The sequence below is a fragment of the Bos grunniens genome, chromosome 2 (genome assembly GCF_055505025.1).
Source record: "Bos grunniens cultivar Pamir isolate PY7600 chromosome 2, Bosgru_T2T1.0, whole genome shotgun sequence".
NCBI lineage: Eukaryota > Metazoa > Chordata > Mammalia > Artiodactyla > Bovidae > Bos > Bos grunniens.
Window position 1 is genome coordinate 12759387 of NC_141166.1, and position 24760 is coordinate 12784146.

At 51.2% G+C, this 24760-nt stretch overlaps 1 protein-coding gene across 6 annotated transcripts in view; it reads left to right on the plus strand.

Annotated features, from left to right (window-relative positions):
* Window positions 1–24760, plus strand: part of PTPRU (protein tyrosine phosphatase receptor type U) — an 88597-nt gene that overhangs the window by 58295 nt on the left and 5542 nt on the right. For all 6 annotated transcript variants that reach the window (XM_086365383.1, XM_086365376.1, XM_086365373.1 and 3 more), the window contains 10 exons: window positions 9293–9483; window positions 10187–10262; window positions 10753–10829; window positions 16418–16454; window positions 17042–17139; window positions 17220–17336; window positions 18138–18292; window positions 19714–19849; window positions 21105–21254; window positions 22146–22319. In XM_086365383.1, coding sequence (XP_086221509.1) covers window positions 9293–9483; window positions 10187–10262; window positions 10753–10829; window positions 16418–16454; window positions 17042–17139; window positions 17220–17336; window positions 18138–18292; window positions 19714–19849; window positions 21105–21254; window positions 22146–22319 — 1211 coding nt within the window. The remainder of the gene's footprint in view (window positions 1–9292; window positions 9484–10186; window positions 10263–10752; window positions 10830–16417; window positions 16455–17041; window positions 17140–17219; window positions 17337–18137; window positions 18293–19713; window positions 19850–21104; window positions 21255–22145; window positions 22320–24760) is intronic.

Sequence of the window (24760 nt, forward strand, 5' to 3'; positions counted from 1 at the left end):
TCATCGGCCATTCAGGTTTCTTCTTCCGTAAAATGCCTGTTCATGTCTTTTACCTAATTTTCTGTTTGGTTTTCTGTTGCTTTCTTAGTGGTTTTTAGGAGTTCTTTATATATTTAGGATGAGACTCATTTGTCTCTTATGAATTGCAAATATCTTCTCCCAATTTGTGGCTCATCTTCACTGGTTATTTATAGTGTCTTTGGATGAACAAATTTTTGTGTAGATTTAGTCAAGTTCATCAGTCTTTTCCTTTTTGATTTCTATTTTTGTGTTTGTTTAATGAATTCTTCTGTATGCAAAGTTGCAAGACATTTTTTACTTTTTTCTAAAACTTTTAATATTTTGCATTTCACTTTTACGTCTTTATCCATTTGTAGTTGATTTTTGTATGTGATATAAATTATTTTTTTTCTATAGGGAAAACCAACTGAAAACCATCGGAAAACCATCATCATAATACCTGATGATGTCCCAGCATCAGGTATTATAGTTCATATTTTCACCACTGATTTGCAGAGCCACCCCGTATCATATATCACATTTCCATATATATATGGGCTATGTTTTGGCTCCCTGTTCTTTATCATAGGCCAGTTTGGTGATTCCTGTGTCAGTACCAAACTAGCTAATTACCATAGGTATCTAGGTCTTGATATCTGAAACATCAAGCCCTCTCAACCTTATTCTTCACCAAGGATGTCTTGGATATATTTGCCTTCATTCTTTTCCTTAAAAATTTTAGAATCATCTCTTCAAATTCCTTGGAAAACTTTGTTGGCGGAATGTGCATTGAATCTAAGGATTGGTTTTCATTTTGTAAAACCGAAACTCGACATCCATTAAACTCCCTGTTCCCTCTCTTCTCAGTTCCTGGCCACCACCATTCTACTTTCTGTGACTTTGATTACTATCTCATATAAGTGGAATCATGCAGTACTTGTCTTTAGGGACTAGCTTATTTCACTTAGCATAATGTCCTCAGAGTTCATCCATGTCGTAGCATCTTTTAGAACTGCCTTTTTTAAAATTGCTTTTTTAAAAAATTAATTTTTTTAACTTTTAGTTTTTGGCTGCACCGCATGGCATGAGGGATCTTAATTCCCTGGCTAGGGGTCATACCTGTGCCTCCTGAAGTGGAAGCTCAGAGTCCTAACCACTGGGCTACCAAGGAACTTCCAGAATTGCCTTTCTTTTTAAGGCTGAATAATATTCTATTGTATGTATATGCTTGCTTTTCTGACCCATTTGCCTGTTGATAGACACTTCGGTGGTTTCCAAGTTTTAGCTATTGTGAATAATGCTCCAGGCAAGAATATACTGGAGTGGGTTGCCATTCCCTTCTCTAGGCAGTCTTCCCAACCCAGGGATGGAACCCAGGTCTCCTGCACTGTAGGCAGATTCTTTACTGCCTGAGCCACCAGGGAAGCCTGCTATGAACATGCTGCTGCTACTGCTACTAAGTCGCTTCAGTCCTGTCCGACTCTGTGCGACCCCATAGACGGCAGCCCACCAGGCTCCCCCGTCCCTGGGATTCTCCAGGCAAGAACACTGGAGCGGGTGGGTGTATACAAATATCTCTCTGGGTCCCTGCCTTCAGTACTTTTGGGTATATACCCAGAAATGGAATTGCTGGATCATATAGGAGGTCTATTTTGATTTTTTGAGGGCCTGCCATACTGTCTTCCACCGTGGCTGCACCATTCTGCATCCCCCTAGTAGTGCCCAGGGGTTCCCGTTTCCCCACATCCTTGCCAGGACTTGCTTTCTGTTAAAGAAAAAAAAAATTTTATAGCAGCCATCCTCATGGATGTGAGATGGTATCTCGTAGTTTCGATTTTCTTTTCCCTCATGCTGGAGTGATGTGATGTTGAGCATCCTTTCATGAGTTTATTGGCTGTTTGTGTACTTAGTTGGAGAATTTTTGAATTGGGCGGTTTGTCCTTTTGCTGTTGAGTTTTAGCAGTTCTATATTTATTCTGGATATTAATCCTTATCAGATAAATGATTTACAAACATTTTTATCTCATTCTGCGGGTTGCCTTTTTACTCTGCGATTAGTATCTTTTGATGAACAAATGTTTACACTTTGATGTTGTCCATTTTGTCTGTTTTTTTCTTTTGTTGCTTATGCCTTTGGTATCATAGCCCAGAAATTCTCGCCAAATCTTGTGTCATGAAGCTTTTGCCTTATGTTTAGGTCTTACATTTAGGTCTTTAGTCCTTTCTGAGTTACTTTTTGTGTATGATGTTAGATAAGGGTCCAACTTCATTCTTTTGCATATGGATGTCCAGTGTTCCCAGCGCACATGGGGTACATTTTTAGAATATTATATTTCTAAGTATTGGTCATATAGGGAAATGCAATTGATTTTTGTGTGGATAGATATTGGTCTTCTATGCATCCACCTTGATAAACTTTCTTTTTTTATTGTATAGTTGGCTTACAGCATTGTTAGTTTCAGGTATGTAATATAGTGCTTTGATATTTTTATAGATTATACACCACGGAAAGTTATTACAATAGTATTGGGTATATTCTCTGTGCTGTGTATTACATCCCTGTGGCTTTTACAATTTATAACTGGTAGTTTGTACCTCTGAATCCTTTTCATCTATTTTGCCTTTCTTCCCACCCCCTGCCCTTGTGGCAAACCCTAGTTTGTTCTCCAGGCCTGTGAGTCTATTTCTGTATTGTTATTTTTGTCTATTTGTTTGACTCTTTAGAAGCTACTCATAATGTCATTTTTCTTCCTTTAGTTTGTTAGTGAGGTGAGTGACAGTTTTAGATTCTCCTTTTTTTTCCCTTTTTAAAAAATTATTTATTTTTAATTGGAGGATAATTGCTTTACAATATTGTATTGATAGATTTTCTAATGTTAAAATAACCTTCCATTCCTTGGGTAAATTCAACTTGGTCTGATGCGTAATATTTTTTTATTAATTATTGGATTTAGTATAATATAGTTCAAGATTCTAAAGCTGTATTCCCCAGTGGGATTGGCCTATAATTTGTCTTTTTTGTGCTATCTTTGTCTGGTTTCTGGTATCCAGATTCTACTCGTCTTATAAAATGCATGGAGATCTTGTCTCTTTTTGCCTTATCACAGAAGATTGGAGTTGTTGGCTCCAACTCCCTGAAAGTTGGGTGGAATTCATCTGTGAAACCAAAAGAGTCCTTTTCTTTTGTTTTCTTTATGGAAACATTTAAAACTTTTAATTCAATTTATTTAAAGGAAGAAAGAGCTCCTCTTCAAGCTTTCTATTTTTTCAAGACACTTTTAGTGTCTTGAAAAAGGAATGTGTCTTGTCTAGGAATGTGTCCATTTCATTTATGCTTTCAAGTCCATTGACTTGCATGATGTTCTTTGTGACCTTCCCTCATTAAATTTAACTACAGCCCTGCGTGCTGCTGTTGCTGCTGCCGCTAAGTCGCTTCAGTCGTGTCCGACTCTGTGCGACCCCACAGACAGCAGCCCACCAGCCTCCCCCGTCCCTGGGATTCTCCAGGCAAGAACACTGGAGTGGGTTGCCATTTCCTTCTCCAATGCATGAAAGTGAAAAGTGAAAGTGAAGTCGCTCAGTCGTGTCCGACTCTTAGCGACCTCATGGACTGCAGCCCACCAGGCTCCTCCATCCATGGGATTTTCCAGGCAAGAGTACTGGAGTGGGTTGCCATTGAGCTGTTAATCAACTCTTCATCTTACAAACAAGGAAACAGAGATGCAGAGAGGAGAATCACTTGTCTGGGTCAAACTGCCAGAAGGTGGCAGAGTCAGGATTTAAATGCAGGTCTCTTTGAATTGCAAATTGCTGTTTGGGCTGTATCACGCAGGCCTGGTGGACCGGGTAGGATTTGGGTTGGCAGAGACGGGGAAGCAAAGGCATCTGTGCATGAGGAACAGCATGTGTAAATGCACAGAGGACAACCTGGCGAGGTCTGCTTGGGCTGAAAACTCAAGTGGGTTTTGGGGGGAGTGGGAGGTGGGCTGGTGTGGGCATGCATCTTGCTGCTGAGTCCTAAGGAGAGACGGAGAGAGGCAGGAAATATGGGCTCTGCACCCAAGGAGCTCACTGTCTAGTTGGGAGGTGAGATGGACCCAGGAGATTCAGCACTGGGCTAACTGCTGGGGAGGTGGGGACAATGTGTTGCCATAGTCTTGAGAAGACACACCTTTGGGCAGGGGAGGTCAGGGTTTCAGCTGAGATGGATAAGATTTGATGAGGGGTGAGGAGGGGTGGACACTGAAGGCAGGATGCTGGACGCAGGGGTAAGGTGTGACGGCTGGGAAGCTCAAGATGTATTCAGGAGACTGAAGCTCAGTCTTAAGGCTTCTCTCTTTCTTTATGTCGCGTCCTGGTCTAGCCGCTACTTTTCTTTTCCTAACAGATTTTTGTTGGGAAGAGGCCAGATTTTTGTGGTTTAGAACCATGTTGATTAGATTCAACCTTAGTATGGAAATTTTAAATAGGGACTTCCCATGCTGAGTAAATGTTGAGCTGGGATGTTCCCAAGTTGTTGGAATGTGCACCTGTGGATTCTGATCCTGCCCTGAAACCCTCACACCCTCTGGGTTCTCATCCTTCCAGAGCTCTTGTCCACTATGGGAAACCAGAGGGTTCCGGCCAAATGGTTCGTCAAATAAATGCCCCTTATTTGACACCGCAAATGCCCTCTTATCAGGAAGAGGAAATCAGAGGAAGACAATAGGGTCCCGGAGTCAGATGGGCCTGAACGTAAATCCTAATGCTGCCACTTAAGGAGCAGGGCACTTAACCCTTCTGGCCTCAGAATATAGAGTGGGTTGTTATGCCCTCCTCAAGGGGACCTTCCTGACCCAGGTATCAAACCTGTGTCCTTATGTCTCCTGCATTGGCAGGTGGGTTCTTTACCTCTGGCGCCACCTGGGAAGCCATACAAGGGAAAGTGTTAGTCGCTCAGTCGTGTCTGACTCTTTGTGACCCTGTGGACTGTAGCCCGCCAGGCTCCTCTGTCCATGGAATTCTCCAGGCAAGAATACTGGAGTGGGTAGCCATCCCCTGCCCCAGGGGATCTTCCCAACACAGGGATTGAACCAGGTCTCTTGCATTGCAGGCAGATTCTTTACCCTGTGAGCCACCCTGGAAGCCCCTGTGTAACAAGGGGAATAACAATAATACCTACATCATAGGGATATTCTAAGGATTGAATGGCTTAAGAATCATGCCAGGCATATGAAAGCCCTCAGTATGTTAGATATTGTTAGCTATTGTTACAGGTTGTGTTTCTTTAAAGTTGCTTGCTAATTGCAAATAGTGAAGGAGTATAGTGTGCTGTTGGTTGCATAACTGGTGGCCTGTCTTCATCAAGGGTGGATGGGAATTGGGGGAAATGCCTGTCTTTGAGGGAAATCTAAGGATCCTCATTTTCAAATGAGGAAACCGAGGTCCAGAGAGGTCAAGTGACTTGAGTCAGAATTCACATTCAGGCTTCTCTGACTCCACACTCAGTGTTCTTTCCTCTGGGCCTCCAGTCCTCCCCGCAAAACATCAGCTGTCCAGTGGTTCAGTTCAGTTCAGTTCAGTTCAGTCGCTCAGTCGTGTCCAGCTCTTTGCAACCCCATGGACTGCAGTACACCAGGCCTCCCTGTCCATCACCAGCTCCTGGCATTTACTCAAACTCATGTCCATCGAGTCGGTGATGCCATCCAACCATCTCATCCTCTGTTGTCCCCTTCTCCTCCCACTTTCAATCTTTCCCAGCATCAGGGTCTTTTCAAATGAGTCAGGTCTTCGCATCAGGTGGCCAAAGTATTGGAGTTTCAGCTTCAGCATCAGTCCTTCCAGTGAATATTCAGGACTGATTTCCTTTAGGATGGACTGGTTGGATCTCCTTGCTGTCCAAGGGACTCTCAAGGGTCTTCTCCAACACCACAGTTCAAAAGCATCAATTCTTCAGTGCTCAGCTTTCTTTATAGTCCAGCTTTCACATCCATACATGACTACTGGGAAAACCATAGCTTTGACTAGATGGACCTTTGTTGGCAAAGTAATGTCTCTGCTTTTTAATATGCTGTCTAGGTTGGTCATAACTTTTCTTCCAAGGAGCAAGCATCCAGTGGTTACTCCCCCAAATTATCCCATAATCATTATGGAGCTGGAGAAAGACAAGAAGCTGAGGGCTGGCTCTTACCTTCCTTTCTCTCATCCTTTCAGGGGCTTCCAGCTGTGTGGGCAAGCTAGTCCTCAGGATCTGTGTGTGTGTGTGTGTTAGAGAGAGAGAGATCCCATGGGAATGCATGGGTGAGAAGAGTAAGGACATATCAGGATCTGTGTGTGTGTGTGTGTGTGTGTGTGTTAGAGAGAGAGAGATCCCATGGGAATGCATGGGTGAGAAGAGTAAGGACATGTCTTCTCTGGGCCCAGGAAATGGAGCATCTTCTTGGCAGCATCATCATTCATCATCCTTTGTCCTCTGGTGGTCTTGTTTGGAGAACATCTTGTGTTGCTCTTGGGCTTACCTGGAAGCTGCCCAGATTTGGCTCTGGCTTCCTCCCAACCAGAGGGGGCATTTGCTCGTCTTCAGCCATTGCCAGATTCCATGCCTACTTGTGAGGCCGTATCAGGGCTTTCAGCCTTTCAAGATCTCTGAGATGAGCTGCTGGATTTTCTGCCTGGAGAGCTCACTATGGAGCTTCAACACGGTTTCCGTGAAGAACCCTTAGAGACCCCTTCAGAGATCTCAGAGATCCCCTTCATCTCTGAGATCTTTGAACCAGCAGAAATCTTTTTGTTGGCTTGAAATTTGTGTGCTTGTCTTGTGTGCTTGTTGTGGATGCTCTAAGAATTGTCATGTCTTAGACCAGGATCCAGTGGTGGAGAAGGACCCGGGCAGAAAGGCCACCTCTTGTCAACCATCTGGCCTGGCTTTCTGAGACTCAGGGGGATCCTCCTTTTCCTGGAAACTCCCGATGATGTCCACAGCCCCATCTGCAGGTGCTCATGTGCCAGGCACTGGGATGGGTGTTGTATATACATAATCTTGGTATAGAATCTGCCTGCAGTGCAGGATACGCAGGAGACCTGGGCTTGATCCCTGGGTCAGGAAGATCCATCCCCTGGAGAAGGAAATGGCAACCCACTCCAGTATTCTTGCCTGGAGAATCACATGGACAGAGGAGCCTGGCGGGCTACAGTCCACAGGGTCACAAAGAGTCAGACACAACTGAAGTGACTTAGCGTGCATGCACATTGAATATTTATACCATCAGATTGGAGAGTAACAGTTTTAATCTTCATTTGCCATATGAAAAGGGAAATTTCTGGAGAGTAAGTAACATCCCCAAAGTTACATGCAGAGCTGGGATTTGATCTGAAGCCTGTCTGACACCAGATACTGCCTCTTAATCGCCATAGTATACTGTATTCCCCTGAGGATATTTCATGAAACAAACAAACTGTCTGTGGTAAAAGACGGAGGTGAAACCTTGCTATTTCCACCCATCTCTTGGAGATTTAAAATACACACTAACTTGTTGGAAGCCCTAGGAGGTTTCACAGGGGAAAACAACCGACTTATTTTATTTAAACCAGAATTTCACAAACTCCTTTAAAACACAGAACCCCTCCCCATGACCTTCTCTTTGTTGAATACGTGAGTCATCTGGCAAGACCAGTATTTTCTGAAACACACTTGGGCAGCCACGACTTTAGGCAAATCTCTCCTCTTCAGATCTCAGTTTCTCTACCTGAAAAATGAAGGGCTTGAGGCATTTGACCACAAATGTCTAATGGGTGGGCTTCCCTGGTGGCTCAGACAGTAAAGAATCTGCCTGCAATTCAGAAGACCTGGGTTTGATCCCTGGGTAGGGAAGATGCCCTGGAGAAGGAAATGGCAACCAACCCCAGTATTCTTGCCTGGAGAATTCCATGGACAGAGGAGCCTGGTGGGCTACAGTCCATGGGGTCACAAAGAGACATAAGTAACTCACACACACACACACACACACGTGTGTAACTGGTACGTGGCTTGCCCTCCAGCTGTAAGCAACTGGAAATCTGGATAAAACATGTGAAACAGTTGTTTTCAGACATTGGGCACCAGGCAGTCTGCCACTGTGATTCCTGAGAAAAGCAAAACAAACCGAAGCACCTGCCTCGCATCGCCCCTCTACCTGGAGGCAGCTTTCAAACCTTGGCACAGGAAGTGGAACCCAAGCAGGGCCCGCAGTCTCCCTGATTTGAGGAGGCAGAGATTGGAGTTTGGGGAAGTGGAGCTACCTGGGGTGGGGTTGCAGTGTCTGTCTGAATACTGCATTCATTCCACCCATTAGTAAGACTGGGAATTAAGAGTCCAGACCTGAAGGATGGATATGAGTTCACCGGGCATCAGTGGGGAGAGGGGCAGAGGAAGACCATGTGTGAAGACCTGGGAAGGGAGGCCCCCTGGGAGTCCTCCGCCTGCCCCTGCCGGCTCAGAGCTGGGCAGAGAACAGTGGTGAGACATGCAGAGAAAGCCCCTGCACAGCAGCCAGCCCAGGAGGAGGGAATACATGCTGAGTGTGTGGGAGTGAGTGTTGGAAGCTAGGTGTGGCTGAGCGGGGCTGTTCCTCCATCCCAGGACCTGACCCTGGGGACCAGGGTGGGATGTTCTTGGGGAGGCTGGCCAGTAGAGCTGGGGAGTGTTGGTCCACGGGGAAGGGATGGTTTTCTGGAGTGTGGGGCAGCGTGAACCTCTCCACCTGCTCTCCATGGGCTGAGCTGCCACACAGGCTGACAATGGAAATGCTTGCGCTGGAGAAACGCCTCTATTCAGGTGCTTCCCGCTCATCTGTGGAGGGGGTGGCAACGGCAGCTAATTTTGGGACTTGCTTGTCTGAATGGGGTGATTGCTGGGAGTTGTCAGTGTTTCAGATTGTTCCCTGGAAGAGGGGGAGGAAAGAGGGGATGTCTGGGCTCTGCTGAGCGCTGCCCCCTGCAGGCAGTGGATGAAGTCACAGAGGGGGCCTCGCTGGGGAGCCCGGGAGGGTGAGGGGGTGAGGGATCCCAGCCTCAGGGCTGGGCCAGAAGGGTCCCCAGAGCGGGGGGCCTGATCCCCTCATTCTACCAATGGGAAGACCGGGATGCCCCAGGGAAGGGGCTCGTCCAGGGCCACCCAGGGCGGCCCAGCCAGCTGCCTGGCTCCAGCAAACAACCCGGACATCCTCCACGCTGGCTGTGCTCCCATCCCTCCCTCGGCTCCCCTGAGTCCATGTGGGGTTCCCCCGGCTGGGGCCTGTGCACGTCAGGAACCCCTTTTCCCTTTCTCTGGCTGCAGGAGACCAGCGCGGCAGTGGGGTCACTGAGGCCAGCAGCCTCCTGGGGGGCTCACCACGGCGGCCATGTGGCCGGAAGGGCTCCCCGTATCACACGGGGCAGCTGCACCCCGCGGTGCGTGTGGCCGATCTCCTGCAGCACATCAACCAGATGAAGACGGCCGAGGGCTATGGCTTCAAGCAGGAGTATGAGGTGCCTGCCCCCGTCCAGCTGGGACCCCTCGCCAGGGCCTCCCTTGGCTCCTCCTCACTGTGGACCCTGGCAGCCCTCAGCTGGTCCCTGGATGGATCCTTGCCCTGACAGTCCCCATTTTAAGCTAATTTCTTGGCCTTGACCTTGGCCTTAATCTCAGCCTGACCTGGTTTCTCCCTCATCCTAACTCTGACTTAAAAAGTGTCTGAATCTTATGTCGGTCTCTGTCTGGACCCTGCCAGGATCCTTTTTCTATCCCTGATGTGGACCTGACCACCAATACTGACCCTGACCTCCAGCCTAAACCCCAGTGTGACTTTGACCCTAACTTTCATCCTGAGCTCTGTTTGAACTCTGACTTGAATCCCATCCTACATCTGTCTGGACTTATTTTGACCCTCACGTTTACCTTCATCCCAGCTCAGACCTGGATTTGACCTAAGCTTAACCTTCATTCTGAAATGTCTCTGAACTATAATTACCTCTTTCCCCCTCTATTTCTCACTCCCCTCCCCACACTGCTCGGTATTAAACTTAGTCCCTCACATATAAAGGAATATACAGTGACTTCATCTCAGGCCCCAAGTTTAACCCTGAACCTGACCCTTACCGTGGTCCTGCCTCCTTCTGCTGACAGGGTCGGGCTCTTGGGAGGGGAGGGGCTTCCCTCCCCGCAACTAACTATGCCTTTCCCTTCTGACAGAGCTTCTTTGAAGGCTGGGATGCTACAAAGAAGAAAGACAAGGTCAAGGGTGGCCGGCAGGAGCCCATGCCTGCCTGTGAGTCCTGCGGGAGGGCCTGCGGTCGGGGGCAGTGGGTGGGAGGAAGCAGGAAGAGGGAGAAGAGCAGAGCGAGCCATTTATGGAGGGCCTGTCGCAGGCCAGGCTGTGCGCTGAGCACCCCGCTCCTCATCTGACTTAGTATTCTCAGCAGTCCTGTGACGTGGGATGTAGTAGAACTCCCACTTTACAGGTGAGGAAACTGAGGCTTGGGAGGTTAAGCCCCGCTCCCGGCGTCACACAGCTGACACTTGCCGGAGCAGCACCGGGCCTCGGGCCTCCTTGACGCTGCAGCCCCGACTAACCACTGGCCTGTCCTACCTCCAGCAGTACGGAGGGCCCGCTGGTCAGCCCTGAGTCTCTAGGTTCCCTGACTGCCCTGCCTGTGCCCTGGCTCTGGCCTCCAGGAAGCCCCCCCCCTACTGCCCCGGGGCTGGGCTCCCCAGTTCAGCCCCTGCCCACCCCACGGCCACGTGCTCTGTGTTTCCAGACGATCGGCACCGAGTGAAGCTGCACCCGATGCTGGGAGACCCTGACGCCGACTACATTAACGCCAACTACATAGACGTGAGTGCCTCAGCCCGTCGTGTCCGCCGACTGGCCCTGGCCGCTCCAGGCTCACTGTCCGGGCGGGGCGGGGCCGGCAGGGAAGAAGTTGGGGTTCACATGGCTGGATTTCTGAGCGCTCCCACCTCCTGCAGTCAGTGCCAGGGAGCTCAGCGGAGGGGAGGACAGGGTGGGCGGTGGCTGTCAGGAGGGCTTCCCTGGGGTGGAGTGTGAGTGAAGCAGAATGGAGGCAAGAGGGCAGACAGCCAGGCCTAGAGGTGAGGACAGGTCCCTTCTCCGTGAGGGGCCCCGAGGCTGGAGGTGGGGTTCTCATGGCACAGAGTCAGGCTGAGTCAGGCAGGGGCTGGACTGTGAAGGCCTCGAATGGCAGGCTGAGGAGCTGGGCTTTTTTCCTAGGGGCATCAGGGAGCATTGGAAGTGTTGGACTGTGACAAACTCAGGTTAACTGACCATGTAGTGTGTGCCAAGCACTGTGCTAAGCACTTTATGCCAAATATTTAATTGTCTATAATCCCGACAACCACCCTATGCTGTGGTCAGCATCGTGGCCTCACTTTACAGGTGAGGAAAACTGGGGCTCAGAGAGGTGAAGCCACTTTTCCTCTAGGTGACCCAGCTTGCAAGTGGTCAAGAAGGGAGCCGCATCTCAGCTGGTCGGGGTCTCCAGAGCTTTTGCTGCTGATGACAAGGCTGTCCTGCCAGCTGCAGCAGCTACTGGTCAGGCTGGACCAGATGGAGGAGGGGCCGGAGACAGGGCAGGCAGCCAGGGGGGCCTGGGCTTGGGTGTGAGGAAGAGGCGATGAATCTGCTCCCCAAGTGTGGATGAGAGTGGGACAGGACAGGCCCAGGGACGCTGATCAGACTCCCCGACCGGCAGCAAGTCAAGTGTGCAGAGAATCACTTATTCATTCGTTAGATGTTAAATATATTTTGAGCATCTTCTGTGTACCAGGCATTGTGCTGGCCACCGGGAATACACCTGTGAAAAAGGAGACATAGTCCCTGCTTTCCTTGAATCCGTAGATTCTAGTCGGGGAGGCTCATAAACATACAAGTAAAATGAATTCAGGTTAGATGGGCAGTCACAGGCCAGGAAAGAGAAGTGAATGACTTTCTCAGCATCGTACCACGAAGGTAGTGGTGGGGTCAGCTTTAGCTGTGTTGGGCTGCATGGAGGCAGAGGGCTTGTGCTGGCTTTAGGTGGCTGGAGAGGGAAGGGAAGGGTAATCTCAGGCAGGACCAGTGTGCCAGGTCAGAGGTGTATCTGGAAGCGGGGGGCAATCAGGGACGGTGGAGGTGACCTCTCTTCTCCTTCTTCACTTCCTCCTGGTGGCCAGATGCGCTCGCCCATATTTGCCAGAATCCCTTGCTTTCTCGCCCCTCCCCCACCCTCTCCCCAGGCTGCAGTATGGTCGGACCTGGCCTCGCCTCTCAGACTTGGGCAGCTTTGGGGACAGGGACAGGGGCCTCGCTTCGGGGTCCTCAAGGCCCTAGTCGGCTTCTCCTGCGGTCCTGCCAGGGCCCTGCCCCTGCCCTTTTCTTGCCCAGGCCGGGCCACCCGTCTCTGCTCTGCCACGCCTGCTGGGCATCACCCATTCCAGCCACTCCTGTGCTCCGCCGTCCACCTCCATCTGCCTCTGGCCTAATATCTGTCTCTTTTGCTTTGTCCTGTTCCCTCACTGGAATCATTAAGATTCGGATAAACCGTGAAGTAAGTATCTCTCTCCCGTTTCCTCCTCCTCCTGTCTGTCTGACCGGCCGTATCTCAGGCTCTCTCACAGTCTCTGGCTGTCTCTCTCTCTCTCTCTCTCTCTCTCTCTCGTCTCTGTCTTCCTTCTCCTCCACTTGTGTGCCCAGCACCAACCGTCCACTTCAGCAGTCTGGTCAGGGGCCCCCGGGACTGAAAGTTTGACACGACCCCTGTTGTAAACAATGCCCTCCATCTCCTCTACCCTAAGGGGGGGCCTGCAGTGTCCGGGTACCTCCCCAGGTCCTAGCCACCTCCCTGGCCACCACCTCTGTCGCCCTTCTCCCCAGCTCCCTGTGCCCTGTGAGTCCTCATTAGCCATACCTTCTGTGGGTCTGGGAGTGGTCGGGTGGCAGGAGCTGCCCTGGGTGCCCTGTCCCCCCACTGCTTGGGGGTCCGGGCCTTCCAGGGAGCAGGGGTGGCCCCAGGCACTCCCCTTTAATAGTAATTTCCCTTGTGTTACAACCCTTTGTGATCAGTTTGCTTGAAACTCAACCCTCACCACTTTGCCCCAAATTTAGCCCTAATTTGAATGTTTTATTTTGGGGGAACAGTTGGGTATTTTATCTTAAAAAATTTTGCTATGTTTGGGCCTTATAAGAATTAAAAAAAAATTTCATCTAGCAGAGTCCTCTCATTTGATTTTTTTAATGTAACTTTTGTAACAGTTGATACCCGATGGGATTATTTTTTGGGGTACCTTGTCTATTTTATCTTCTTTTTTCTTTTACAAATGTATGTCTGGCTTTTTTCTGATTGCAAAAATACAACTCATTATTAGACTTTCAGACAACGTGTATATGCTTGGGGCCTTGCACTAATATATAAAGTGTAAGGTCCCTGCTGTCGCTTCTGCTGGAGATGACAGTTGTTCCTTAAGTGCTCCTAGATACCCTCTGCCTTATTTTGAGTTTCTTTACACAGTTGATTTGTAAAGTTGCTAAACTTACATGGAATATTAGACCCACAGAAGGCAATGGGTGTACTCAGCCTTAGCACCCCCATTAGGAGGTGATGAATATAGATCATTATATATATTTTTTTACTTAAAAATTTTTTTTATTTTAAATTTTTTGGCCACACGGCGTGGCCTATGGGATCTTAGTTCCCCAATCAATTTCCCAATCAGGGATTGAATCTGTGCTCCCTGCATTGGGAGTGTGGAGTCTTAACCGCTGGACGGCTGAGCAATCCCTAGATCATTATACGTTTTTACATCTCAATCTCCACATGACACATTCATTTAGTTGTTGCCAGACTCTTATGAAATTCCCTGAGGGGACATGGCTTATTTCATTTTCAAAGGCCTGTTACCAAAAACATTATTGGCTGAGTACGTGCTCTGTGCCAGGCATTTCTGGCACCTCATGTCATTTTTGCCACACTCTATGAGGTCGAGACCTGCACTTGGCAGATGACAAAACTGAGGCTTAAAAAGATTGAGTGGCTTACTCATGGCCCCAAGGCTCTGGATTAGCAGAGCTGGGGCCTCAAATCCAACCTGAGCCCTGAACCCTTACATGAGACCCTCCCACCCTTACATGAGACCCTGGATCTCTCTCTTTGGGGGCATTGGGATGCCCCAGGGGCCTTGCCCACTGTGCAGGTAGTCAGTCTCCTAGCTCTGCCCAAAGGCACCAGGGAGGGGTGAGTGTCTGCCCAGGAACAGGCTCCTAGGACATGCTGATGCCCCAGAGTAGGAGCACCCCTGCTCTCTAATCCTGGTCTCTAAAGCGGGTGTGCTCATGGTGGTCTCCTTATCTTCCTTTAGCATCTGATCATTTAAAACTTTCCATTTCACTGTCCTCTGTGTGACGTAATTGTGCAATAATGCACATGTGCAACTAAAAAGTGAACATGCAGATATTGAAAGCCATCTGTCTGAAAAAGTATTGAGCTGTTTGCTGTATGTGTTGATTAGCAGTTGGGTGCTGGCAATATGCTGGGCACTGGAGACTCTGGCCCTCGTGTGAGAGTCTCAGGCAAACTGGCTTTAGTGGAGTAGCCTGTTCCCAGCTTGACTCAGGCTGGAGGTGGAGGGCAACACTGGCAGCACCTCTGCCGAGCGCCCCCTCTGACCCCAGTTGCCCAGCATCTCCCCTAAAATGAAGCAGAGGCGTGGCTGGGGAGACAGTGGGAAGGAGTTAGGCTAGGCCTGGAGAGGTTCCGGTAGTGAGGGTTGAGTGACTCTGGGAGGCTCTTCATTCTTGGTAACTTTGACTATGTTTTGGTCATTTTCATGGGAACGTGTAGGTATACAGCACGTGCGTGTCTTGGTATTATTCTCATATTCTGGAGGAGAACAGAGGCTTAGAGAGTCAGAGAGCCTGGCTACTCCAAGTGTGTTTTGAGGCCCCACCTTGGCACCACCTGGGATCTGGTTGGAAATGCACAATCCCAGGCCCCGCCCCAGACCGTCTGAATCTGAATCTGCCTTTTAACAAGATCTCCAGGAGATTCGCATGCACATTAAAGGCTGAGAAGTGCCTGCTTAGTGCCTAGAATCACACAGTTACTACTTGGCAGCAGAGACCCAGCTCAGCCTGACCCAAGACTTGTATTGTTAACTGCTGTTGTACACTGCTGTCTGCCCAGTAATTCTCGATGTTCACACCACTGAGACCTTCAGTGATACTTGTTGACATTTAAAGTGGTAGCAGTAATAAAGGCGACTCTCGATTAACTACTGGCTTTGTGTTTGCCATGTGCCAAGCCCTTAATGTGTGTAACTTTACCCTTCACAGCAGCCCAAGGAGATAAATACTATAATTATTTGTTGTACAGATGTGAAAATATAGACATAAAGAGATAAAGGAATTTGCCCAACACTTAGCAGGAGTTGTATAGAATTGGGATTTGTGCTCTGACAGTCTGACTGCAGGGCCCCTTGGGCCTGGGAAGCCCACTGGGTCAAAGGATTTGCTGGGAGCTGTGTTGAGGGTGTGAACTTGAGGCCAGTGGCTGGTCTCTTGCACCAGCTCTGCAATGCTTCTTACTTATCCCGTGTCACCTGCATCGATTCCCTGGGTGTCTCATGTGGGCAAGATCTCATGGGTGGTTCCCACCTCAGGGTGGGAGTGGAGTCTGGCTGGTTCCACTTCTCATCCTGGGCGCTCTGGGAATGGAAGATGAAAGTAGCTCTTGGCCTCTTTTGTGGGAGATAATACAGGTAAAGTGCTTAGCACAGTATGTGTCCATAACAGGGCCTCAAACATTTATTATTATTTTAATAAATAACTATGTAAGTTATTTATTATCGTTATTATCATTATTATTGACTTTGAAGATTTTAAAAAACATTTTATCTAAGGGCCATGAGCAACTCCTGTGCTCACTTGCTCCTAACCTGAAGCCTTCATTGGGCCACCCCAAGCCCTGGGTGACCGGGTTGTGGGGAGGGACATTGCCCATTCTGGTTGCCCTGAGCAGGGCTGAGATAACTGACAAGACCCAGCCTGGGGCCTGGGGTTGCTTAGGGTCTCTGGGGCTTTGGGAACAAGGTAGGGTGACCCTGCAATGTATTTGTCTCCAAAGAGCAGCTGGGTTATAAGCAGATTACAGACAATTATCCCCAATTAAGAAAGGGGAGACCCTCTAGGCCTGTGAAGGAGTCGTGTCTTCCCTTGGATCACGTAGCAAAGATGGGTTTAAACCCACGACCCTGGTATCCAGGCTCTACTTCCTTCCTTACTTGGGGATGGGCAAAGGACAGGTCAAGAGGGTGGGGCACTTCCCTGAGTGGGGGCTGTGTGTGCAGCTGCTGGGAGAGGAGGGCAGAGGGGCCTGAGCAAGTGAGGGGCCAATCCTCCGGGTCTTAACACGCCCTCTTCTCCTGTTCCAGGGTTACCACAGGTCAAATCACTTCATAGCCACTCAAGGTACTCTGCCCATGTTCCCCCCACCCCCGCCCCAGTGTGCTGAGTGCCCTCTGTCTGCCTTCCTGCCTTCCCTGCTGCTCTGCCTGCCTCCCTGTCTGCCTTCCATCTGTCTGTCTGTCTGGATCTTCTGGAATCTGGACATCCATATCTGTTCCCTCTTTGTGTTTGTGTCTCCCGATGTCTTCTGTCTGTGTGTAGCTCCTGGTCCACCTGTCTGTCTGCATGCAAAAGCGTCAGCCAGCCTCGGTCCTCATGGGTGTGGACTGTGCCTCTTGGTCTGGGGGCTGCCTGGGTCCCTTGGGCTGTGTCTTATCCTCTCCACTGTCCATCTGTCTATCCCTCCTGGAAGCTTGTGCCATGGCCCTCCAGCTCTTCCTCCTGGGTTCCACTCAGGATGACCGGGGTCTCCAGGCAGGCTCTCTCTGATAATGACCACCCCAAGGGCAGTTGATGGGGGTGTGTGGGGGTGAGCATGAAGCCCCCACTGGGGCTCAGGACCCTCCTGGCCTGCATCGGTGGTGTGGGCAGTGGTGTGCTGGGCCTGGGTGGAGACCTGGCCTTAGAGATAAGCCCTCTCTGCGCCCCAGGGCCAAAGCCTGAGATGGTCTACGACTTCTGGCGCATGGTATGGCAGGAACACTGTTCCAGCATTGTCATGATCACCAAACTGGTGGAGGTGGGCAGGGTAAGTGGGGCCCTGGGGGAGGGGGCGTGGCAGGTGGGGGCAGTGAAGAGCCCACTGAGCCTGCCCCTTGGGGACTCCAGGTGAAATGCTCACGGTACTGGCCGGAGGACTCTGACATGTACGGGGACATCAAGATCACGCTGGTGAAGACAGAGACTCTAGCCGAGTATGTTGTGCGCAGCTTTGCCCTGGAGCGGGTGAGTCTCCTGTGGTCACCAGGCCCCTGCTGGGGTGCCTGAGAAGGTGGGGCAGGGCCCACACCGCCCCCCCAGCTCAGGAGTGGAGGGTGGGGGTGGCCCTCTGCATCCCGAGCAGGGGGCACTGTGAAAGGATGGGAAGGTGGCCGTCTTGACTGCTGACTGCAAGAGGAAGTCAAGATGACGAGGATGGTGCGAACGTAGAGAACGATGAGGACAGCTGCCAGGTGCCGATCCTGCTCTGTGCCCAGCTGTGCTCAGCTCGTTACACGTATTGTTTCAGGCCTGCTTCAGTCCGTGGGTTAGGCCTTTGCCATTAGCCCTATTTTACAGATAGGGAAAGTGAGGCTCAAGAGTGGTTACATCACTCATGAAAGGCCGCAGGTGAGGGATGGCACAGTCTTATTTGACTGTCTATAAAGTCCTCAGAGGAAGGATAGTTTTCCTCCTTTGAACTAAGACTGAGAGCATCAAAATGATCTCTTAAGGCAGTTGTGTAGCATGTGGTGGAAGTGGGTGACTTGCAGATCCTGGCCCAACCCCTGCCTAACGTGTGTTTTGTCTTCTTGGGCAAGCGGTTTCTCGTCTTTGAGGCTTAGGTTTCTTACTTGTACAATGAGTCATTAATACCCACCTCGTTAGTCTCATTGGGGTGAACTGAGTTCCTGCGGTGAGACGCTCACTCCCGTGCCTGGCACACTACAAGTGTCTGGTAGACTCCAGCATCCGGTGCCTAGCACACTGCAGGTGTCTGGTAGACGCTGGCAGGGGCTCTGACTGTCACTTCTGTTATCTCCCCAGAGAGGTTACTCTGCCCGCCACGAGGTCCGCCAGTTCCACTTCACGGCCTGGCCGGAGCACGGCGTCCCCTACCACGCCACGGGGCTGCTGGCCTTCATCCGGCGTGTGAAGGCCTCCACGCCCCCTGACGCTGGGCCCGTGGTCATCCACTGCAGGTGGGGTGCTGGGGAGCCCAGGGAGAAGGGGGTGGGGAACGAGGTTGTCCGAGGTTCCTAAAGGAGACTGGGCCCGAGTCCATCCTGCTCAGAGGCAGAGGACAGGGGAGAATGACCCGCTGGTGCCCTTTGCCCTTTGAGCTTCGGCTCTGGGATTGGCACCGTTGTGTGCATACTGAGAAGTGTAGCTTATTATTATGGGCTACTGTACTAATAAGTAAGCTTTAGGAATTTCCCCAATTTCACTGTGAAGGACTCAGCACTACTCAGATCAAGAAACAGAACATTAACAGAACCCAGAAGTCCCTGGAACTCCCTTCTGGCCTGTACCCCACCTCCTCCCTTCCAGAGTGATCGCTCTCCTGACTTCTAAGCCTGAGATTCATTGTGCATGCTTTTGAACTTTGTATCAGTGGAATCACACATCAGGTGCTCCTTGGAGTCTGACTTTCTCTCAGCCTTATGCTTGTAAGGTTCATCCATATTGTATCCAATTCTGCTGTGTGAACAAACCACCGTGTGCTTATCCATTCTGCTGTGGGGAGGCATTTGGGTGGTTTCCAGCCTTGAGCTGTTATGAACAGTGTGCTAAGGACATTCTCTTGCATGTCTTTTGGCTGACACACACACTTGCATTTCTGGGAGGTAGGTACGTAGGAGTGGAATTGCTCTGTGAATGTTCAGCCTGACTAGATACTGTGGACAATTTTCCAAAGTGGTTTCACTAATTCCAGCCCCTATCAGTGGCATATGGGATACCCACTGGCTGTGTGTCCTAGCCAACATGTTGCTCTCACCATTTTCAAGCTTGAGATCTTGGTGTCGTCTTTGTCCTCCTCCCTCCTCTCAACCCTGCTCTACCTGGTGCTAAATGTGAGGATTCCAGAGATGGGTTCTACCCCATCTAGCTCTCAAGGAGCTCACAGTGAGGTAGGGAGACAGCCCCATAAACAGTGACCACGGAGAGGGAAGGGGGTTTTGGTAAGAGTCCACCCAGATTGCTCTGGGAACTCAAAAGCCTGACATTTCCTGGAGGCTCCACTGAATATGGGTTTAAGTGTGTAGGGCTTTGAAGGATGTGTAGGAGATTTCCAGACATCCAGGAGACCAGAACATTCTTGGGTTACACTCAGCATCACTTCTGTTCCTCTTCCCCCATCACAGCTGCCAAGTTGAGCTGGTTTTGGGTCTGCATTCTCTCCACCCTTTCTTTCCTCTCCATCCCCAAGGCCCAGCTCCCCCTCTGTCCTCTGTCACTTTCCCTGGAACTCTTCTTGCAGCCTCCTCCTAGGCTCCGCCATGTCCCCCATCGCCTGTGTGGTGCAGATATGGCCCAGGGCCCCAGGTCTCCTCTCTTCTTCTTCGCGGTCCTGGGCTCCCTCCCCAGGCCTCTGACCTGGCCCTGGGTGCTCTCTCCCCAGCGCGGGCACTGGCCGCACAGGGTGTTACATCGTTCTGGATGTGATGCTGGACATGGCGGAGTGTGAGGGCGTCGTGGACATCTACAACTGCGTGAAGACCCTCTGCTCCCGGCGCGTCAACATGATCCAGACCGAGGTGAGGGTGCAGCCCTCCCCCACAGCCCCTCCAGGACAAGAGTCCCTTGTGTGGGAGCGCAAAGCTGGTGGAGGGTGTTAGAAGGGTGTCCTAGGATGTCTCCTTGTCCTTTCCCATCCCTGGACTTGGCCTACCAGCCTCTTTCTTTTAAAATTTATTTTTATTGAAGTCAGTTGATTTGGATGAGATGGATGGCATCATCGAGGCAGTGGACATGAACTTGGGCAAACCTTGGGAGATGGTGAGGTTCAGGGAAGCTTGGCATGCTGCAGTCCATGGGGTCGCGAAGAGTCGGACATGACTTGGTGACTGAACAACAGCGTAGATGATTTACAACGTTGTTAATTCCTATTGTACAGCAAAGTGATCTGGTTACTCATATATACATTCTTCTTTTGAATATTGTTTTCTATAATGGTTTATCATACTGCTACTGCTACTGCTGCTAAGTCACTTCATTCGTGTCCAACTCTGTGTGACCCCATAGATGGCAGCCCACCAGGCTCCCCCGTCCCTGGGATTCTGCAGGCAAGAACACTGGAGTGGGTTGCCATCTCCTTCTCCAATGCATGAAAGTGAAAAGTAAAGTGAAGTTGCTCAGTCGTGTCCGACTCTTAGCGACCCCATGGACTGCAGCCCACCAGGCTCCTCCGTCCATGGGATTTTCCAGGCAAGAGTACTGGAGTGGGGTGCCAGTGCCTTCTCCAGGTTTATCCTAGGATATCCTTTAAGACTGGAGGATAATTGCTTTGCAGTGTTGTGTTAGTTTCTGCTGTACAACCACATGAATCAGCCATATGCATACATATATTCCCTCCCTCTGAAGCCTCCCTCCCCATCACATGCCGTCCCCTGCCTCTAGGTCATCACACAGCTGCCAGCCTCTCAGGGTCTTCCCAAGCTCAGCTCCATCGTGTTCACTTGGGTGAGGTCACACAGCACTGGGCCCAGGTCATAAGTTCTACAGTCAAGACATAATGCTTATTGGGTTTGTCTCCTCTCTAGATGTGTGACCCTGGGCTGTCCCCTCACCTTCAGAGCTTCTCGTAGGGTTATTATGGGATGCAATGTGAGATCAATGAGCAAATATCCATGGAGGCTGTTTCAAGTATGGTGGGTCCCACATGGAGTAACACATGGCTGGATTCTACCTCAGAGCACCCCAGCCGAAACTTTGAACTTGCCTCCTCCTGACCCTGAAGTCTCTCACTTCTGCTCCCCTCCTGGTTCCTCATATTCTCTCCTCCTGTTCTAGGAGCAGTACATCTTTATCCATGATGCAATCCTGGAGGCCTGCCTGTGTGGGGAGACCACCATCCCTGTCAGTGAATTCAAGGCCACCTATAAGGAAATGATCCGCATTGACCCCCAGAGTAATTCCTCCCAGCTGCGGGAGGAGTTCCAGGTGGGGCATGAGTGTGTGTGTATAGGTGTGGTTCGTGAGCGAGCATGTGTGTGGCATTGGGAGGCGCTCAGTGCTGTAGGGGGCTTCCCTGGTGGGTCAGCTGGTAAAGAATCTGCTTGCAATGTGGGAGACCTGGGTCCGATCCCTGGGTTGGGAAGATCCCCTGGAGAAGGGAAAGGCTACCCACTCCAGTATTCTTGCCTGGAGAATCCCATGGACAGAGGGGCCTGGTGGGCTACAGTCCATGGGGTTGCAAAGAATCAGACATGACTGAGTGACTGAAAAACAACATCAAGAAGAACAAGAGGAAGAAATGGAGACTCCATGAGTCAGGATGCCTGAGGCATGAAGGCAGGAGGGGAGGGGAGGTGGCCCAGAGTCCTCGGCTTGCTCCTGTGCCAAGCGTTCCTTGACAGGCCCGGGAAGATGGCCACCTGTGCCAGGGCCCTGGAGTCCGCTTTGTGGAAGACTTGGGGTTTCAGGGCTTGGCTCCTGGGAGTGATCCTTACGGTGCCTTCTGTGTATTGAAGGTGGTGCACGTGCCAGGCTTGGTGTTATCTCACTTTATTCTCCCAGCAATCCTTTGAGGTAGGCAAATAATTATTCCATTTTACAGCAGAGGGAAAATGAGGCTTAGAGATAGAGTAGCTTGTCTACAGTATACAGGTGGCGAGGAGGCAGACTCCAGTCTCCAGAGCTCCGTCCGGGCCCTGCACAGCCTGAATCCAGGGAGCCTGGGTTCCCTCCCTCTCTCTCTTCTTTCTGGACCTCAGTTTCTCCATCCATAAAATGGGCATAATAACCCAGCCCAGTCTCCTTCATGGGGCCTCATGCGGGGAGGAGACCCCACAAACACAGGACATCACCTTCCCTTCCTCTCCCTCTCTGTAGACTCTGAACTCGGTCACACCGCCGCTGGATGTGGAGGAGTGCAGCATCGCCCTGCTGCCCCGGAACCGGGACAAGAACCGCAGCATGGATGTCCTGCCGCCTGACCGCTGCCTGCCCTTCCTCGTCTCCACGGACGGGGACCCCAACAACTACATCAATGCGGCCCTGACTGACGTGAGGCGCGGGGGTGGGCTGGGCTCTGGGACACCCTCACCCAGCAGTGAGGGAAGGTGCAGGAGCCAGGGAGGACTCAGGTTAGGGGAGCCCTCTGCCTTTCTGGGGCGGCCCATTGGGTGGCCTTCCTCCCGCACCAAGGATCTTCTATTCAGGGCACTCAAGAACCAGTGCTCCCCCTCAGGTATTACCCTCAGTCTGAGTAGGGATCTGGGTGGTGGAGTTCAGGCACGGCTGTCTCCATGGTTAGGCCCAGCAGAACCTGGGGTAGGATGAATGATTCAAGGGCTTTGGCTGGGGAGGCTGGGAGGGTTTGGGGTTGGGACGTGAGATTTGGTATCTGGAGCCAGGGGAGCTTATCCTGGGGTGGTGGAGCTAGAGCCTGCCCAGGAACCTGGCCTGGAGTAGCTATTTGCTCCCCATGCCCAGTGGTCTGAGGACTCAGGAGCTGTTTAGAAGCCTCTACTCCCAGCTCAGGAGGCTCCACCCCCTTTATTGGGCTTTGCAAACAGAACCAGGGAATTTAGGGTCCAGTGAATAACTTCAGGGTGCCACTGCCTGAGGGGGACAAGTCTTGTGAGTGACCCCCTATTCCTTCCTAAATGGAACCAGTTTGAGAGAGAGGTACAGGGGCACACAGGTAGAGGTAAGATGTTACTGTTCTAAGGAAACTGGTGAGACTGGAGAAGGTGACTTCAGCTGTGTGGCTACGTGGATGGCTACTCCTTCAGCCTCGGGCGGGGAGACCTGTCCTCCCAGACTCAGTAGTCCAGCTGGAGCCCCTCCCCGCAAGGGGCAGGCCTTTACATGTTGGTGGGAGCGGCAACAGTTGAATGCACAGCTTCTGAGGAAGAGCTGGCCTGGAAAGAGAAGGGGAGGGCCTTCCCTTCAGAAGCTGAGCACTTCTGGTCTTGTCCCAAATCCACCTGTGAAGGTGGATGTCACCACTGGATGTCCATCCACGTGGAGATGAGGGCTGTGGGGAGGGAGCTTCCCCCATCGCAGAGATGAGGCAGACGGGCTTTTCTTGGCCCAGTTCTTAGCCAGAGCCTCTTGGCACAGCGGTGCAGGGAACAGTGGGGTTTCTCCAAAGAGAGAAAGCTCCCATACTTCCTTCCCCAGGGGCTTCCTGGAGTGAGCTGAAGGCAAGCAGGGGCGAGCAGTCACAGCCACTGAAGGGAGTGAACGGAGAAGGGGCTGGGGTCCTGGGGAGGTGGCCTAGGGTGCTGGTGAGCTTTGGAGGGGGACGTTGGAATCTGTGGCCTCACTCTCGGCTTGCTCTCTGGCCTCAGTGTGCCCGTCTGCACATGGGGGCGATGGAGGGGAGGCTCTCTGACGTCCTGAGCCCCTGAGCTGGAGAGGGTCACATTGGGCTCCTTGGCCTGGTGGGAATGGGCCAGTCCGGTGGAGAAGCTTCCTTGGGGCTGTGATATGTCACACTTGATCCCAGCCATGCAGGGCCTGAGGCTTATGAGCCAGGCCCTGCTGCTTGCATTGCGGTGAGCTTATCTGGGGGCCAGGTGGGGGCCGTTTTTGGTGGTTAAGTCTGCAGGGAGCCCCACTGGGTGCCCAGGCCTGAGTGTTGGAGAGTCTGGCTGGGCTGGGCATTGGGGAGCTGCCAATCAGGAAGCCTTTGGTGGGTCCTGGGGAGAGGGGGTGGTAACAGAAGAGCATCAGGAGAGGGAGGGGACATGGCACAGCAGGGACAGGGCAGGGTACAGGAGACTTGGGGCTGGAGCACTGAAATGGGGGCAGGGCTGTGGCTGGCTCACCTGGTGGGGCAAGGTCAGGAGTAGGGAATGGGGTCAGTACTGGTCACTGGTCTGGGGGCTTGAGTTGGGGTCCAGACCCTTCATCCATGGAGTTGGAAGGCACCTAGATATTTGTTTATTAAAAAAATATTTCTTGAACTCCTATAAAGTTCTGGTCACAGGCCACACCCTGAAAAAAATCTGCTCTCCTGAACCTTGCCTTTGGGGAAATGGGTTGAGACAGTCAACAAACAAGTATACAATGGACTGTCAGTTACTGTTAATTTCTTAAAAAAGCAACCAGATAGAGGAAGTGTTTAATGTGGGTTTTGGGGTATGCATGTGGTTATTTTTGATGCATTGGTAAAGAGGGCCTCTTTGAAGCGGTTGAAGTTAAGGAATGGCCAGAAAGAAGTGAGGGAGAGAGCCCTGTACACCTGGGAAGTTTGTTCCAGGTAACAGCAACAGCAGGTGCGAATAGCAGGGAGCAGGCTTGGCCAGCCTCTGCCCACCACGCCCAAGCTTCCATTGCCACCTATTGGGAATCTTCCGCTATTTAGCTCGGGGGGCCATGGGCTTGGGCCTTAGAGGCCTGGGGGCTCACCCTGTCAACTCAGGCCCCACGGTGCCAGCCAGACTCCACATTGGGTCCCTAGAGGCAGCCTGGTCCTGTGGGGTGGAGCTGGGGTG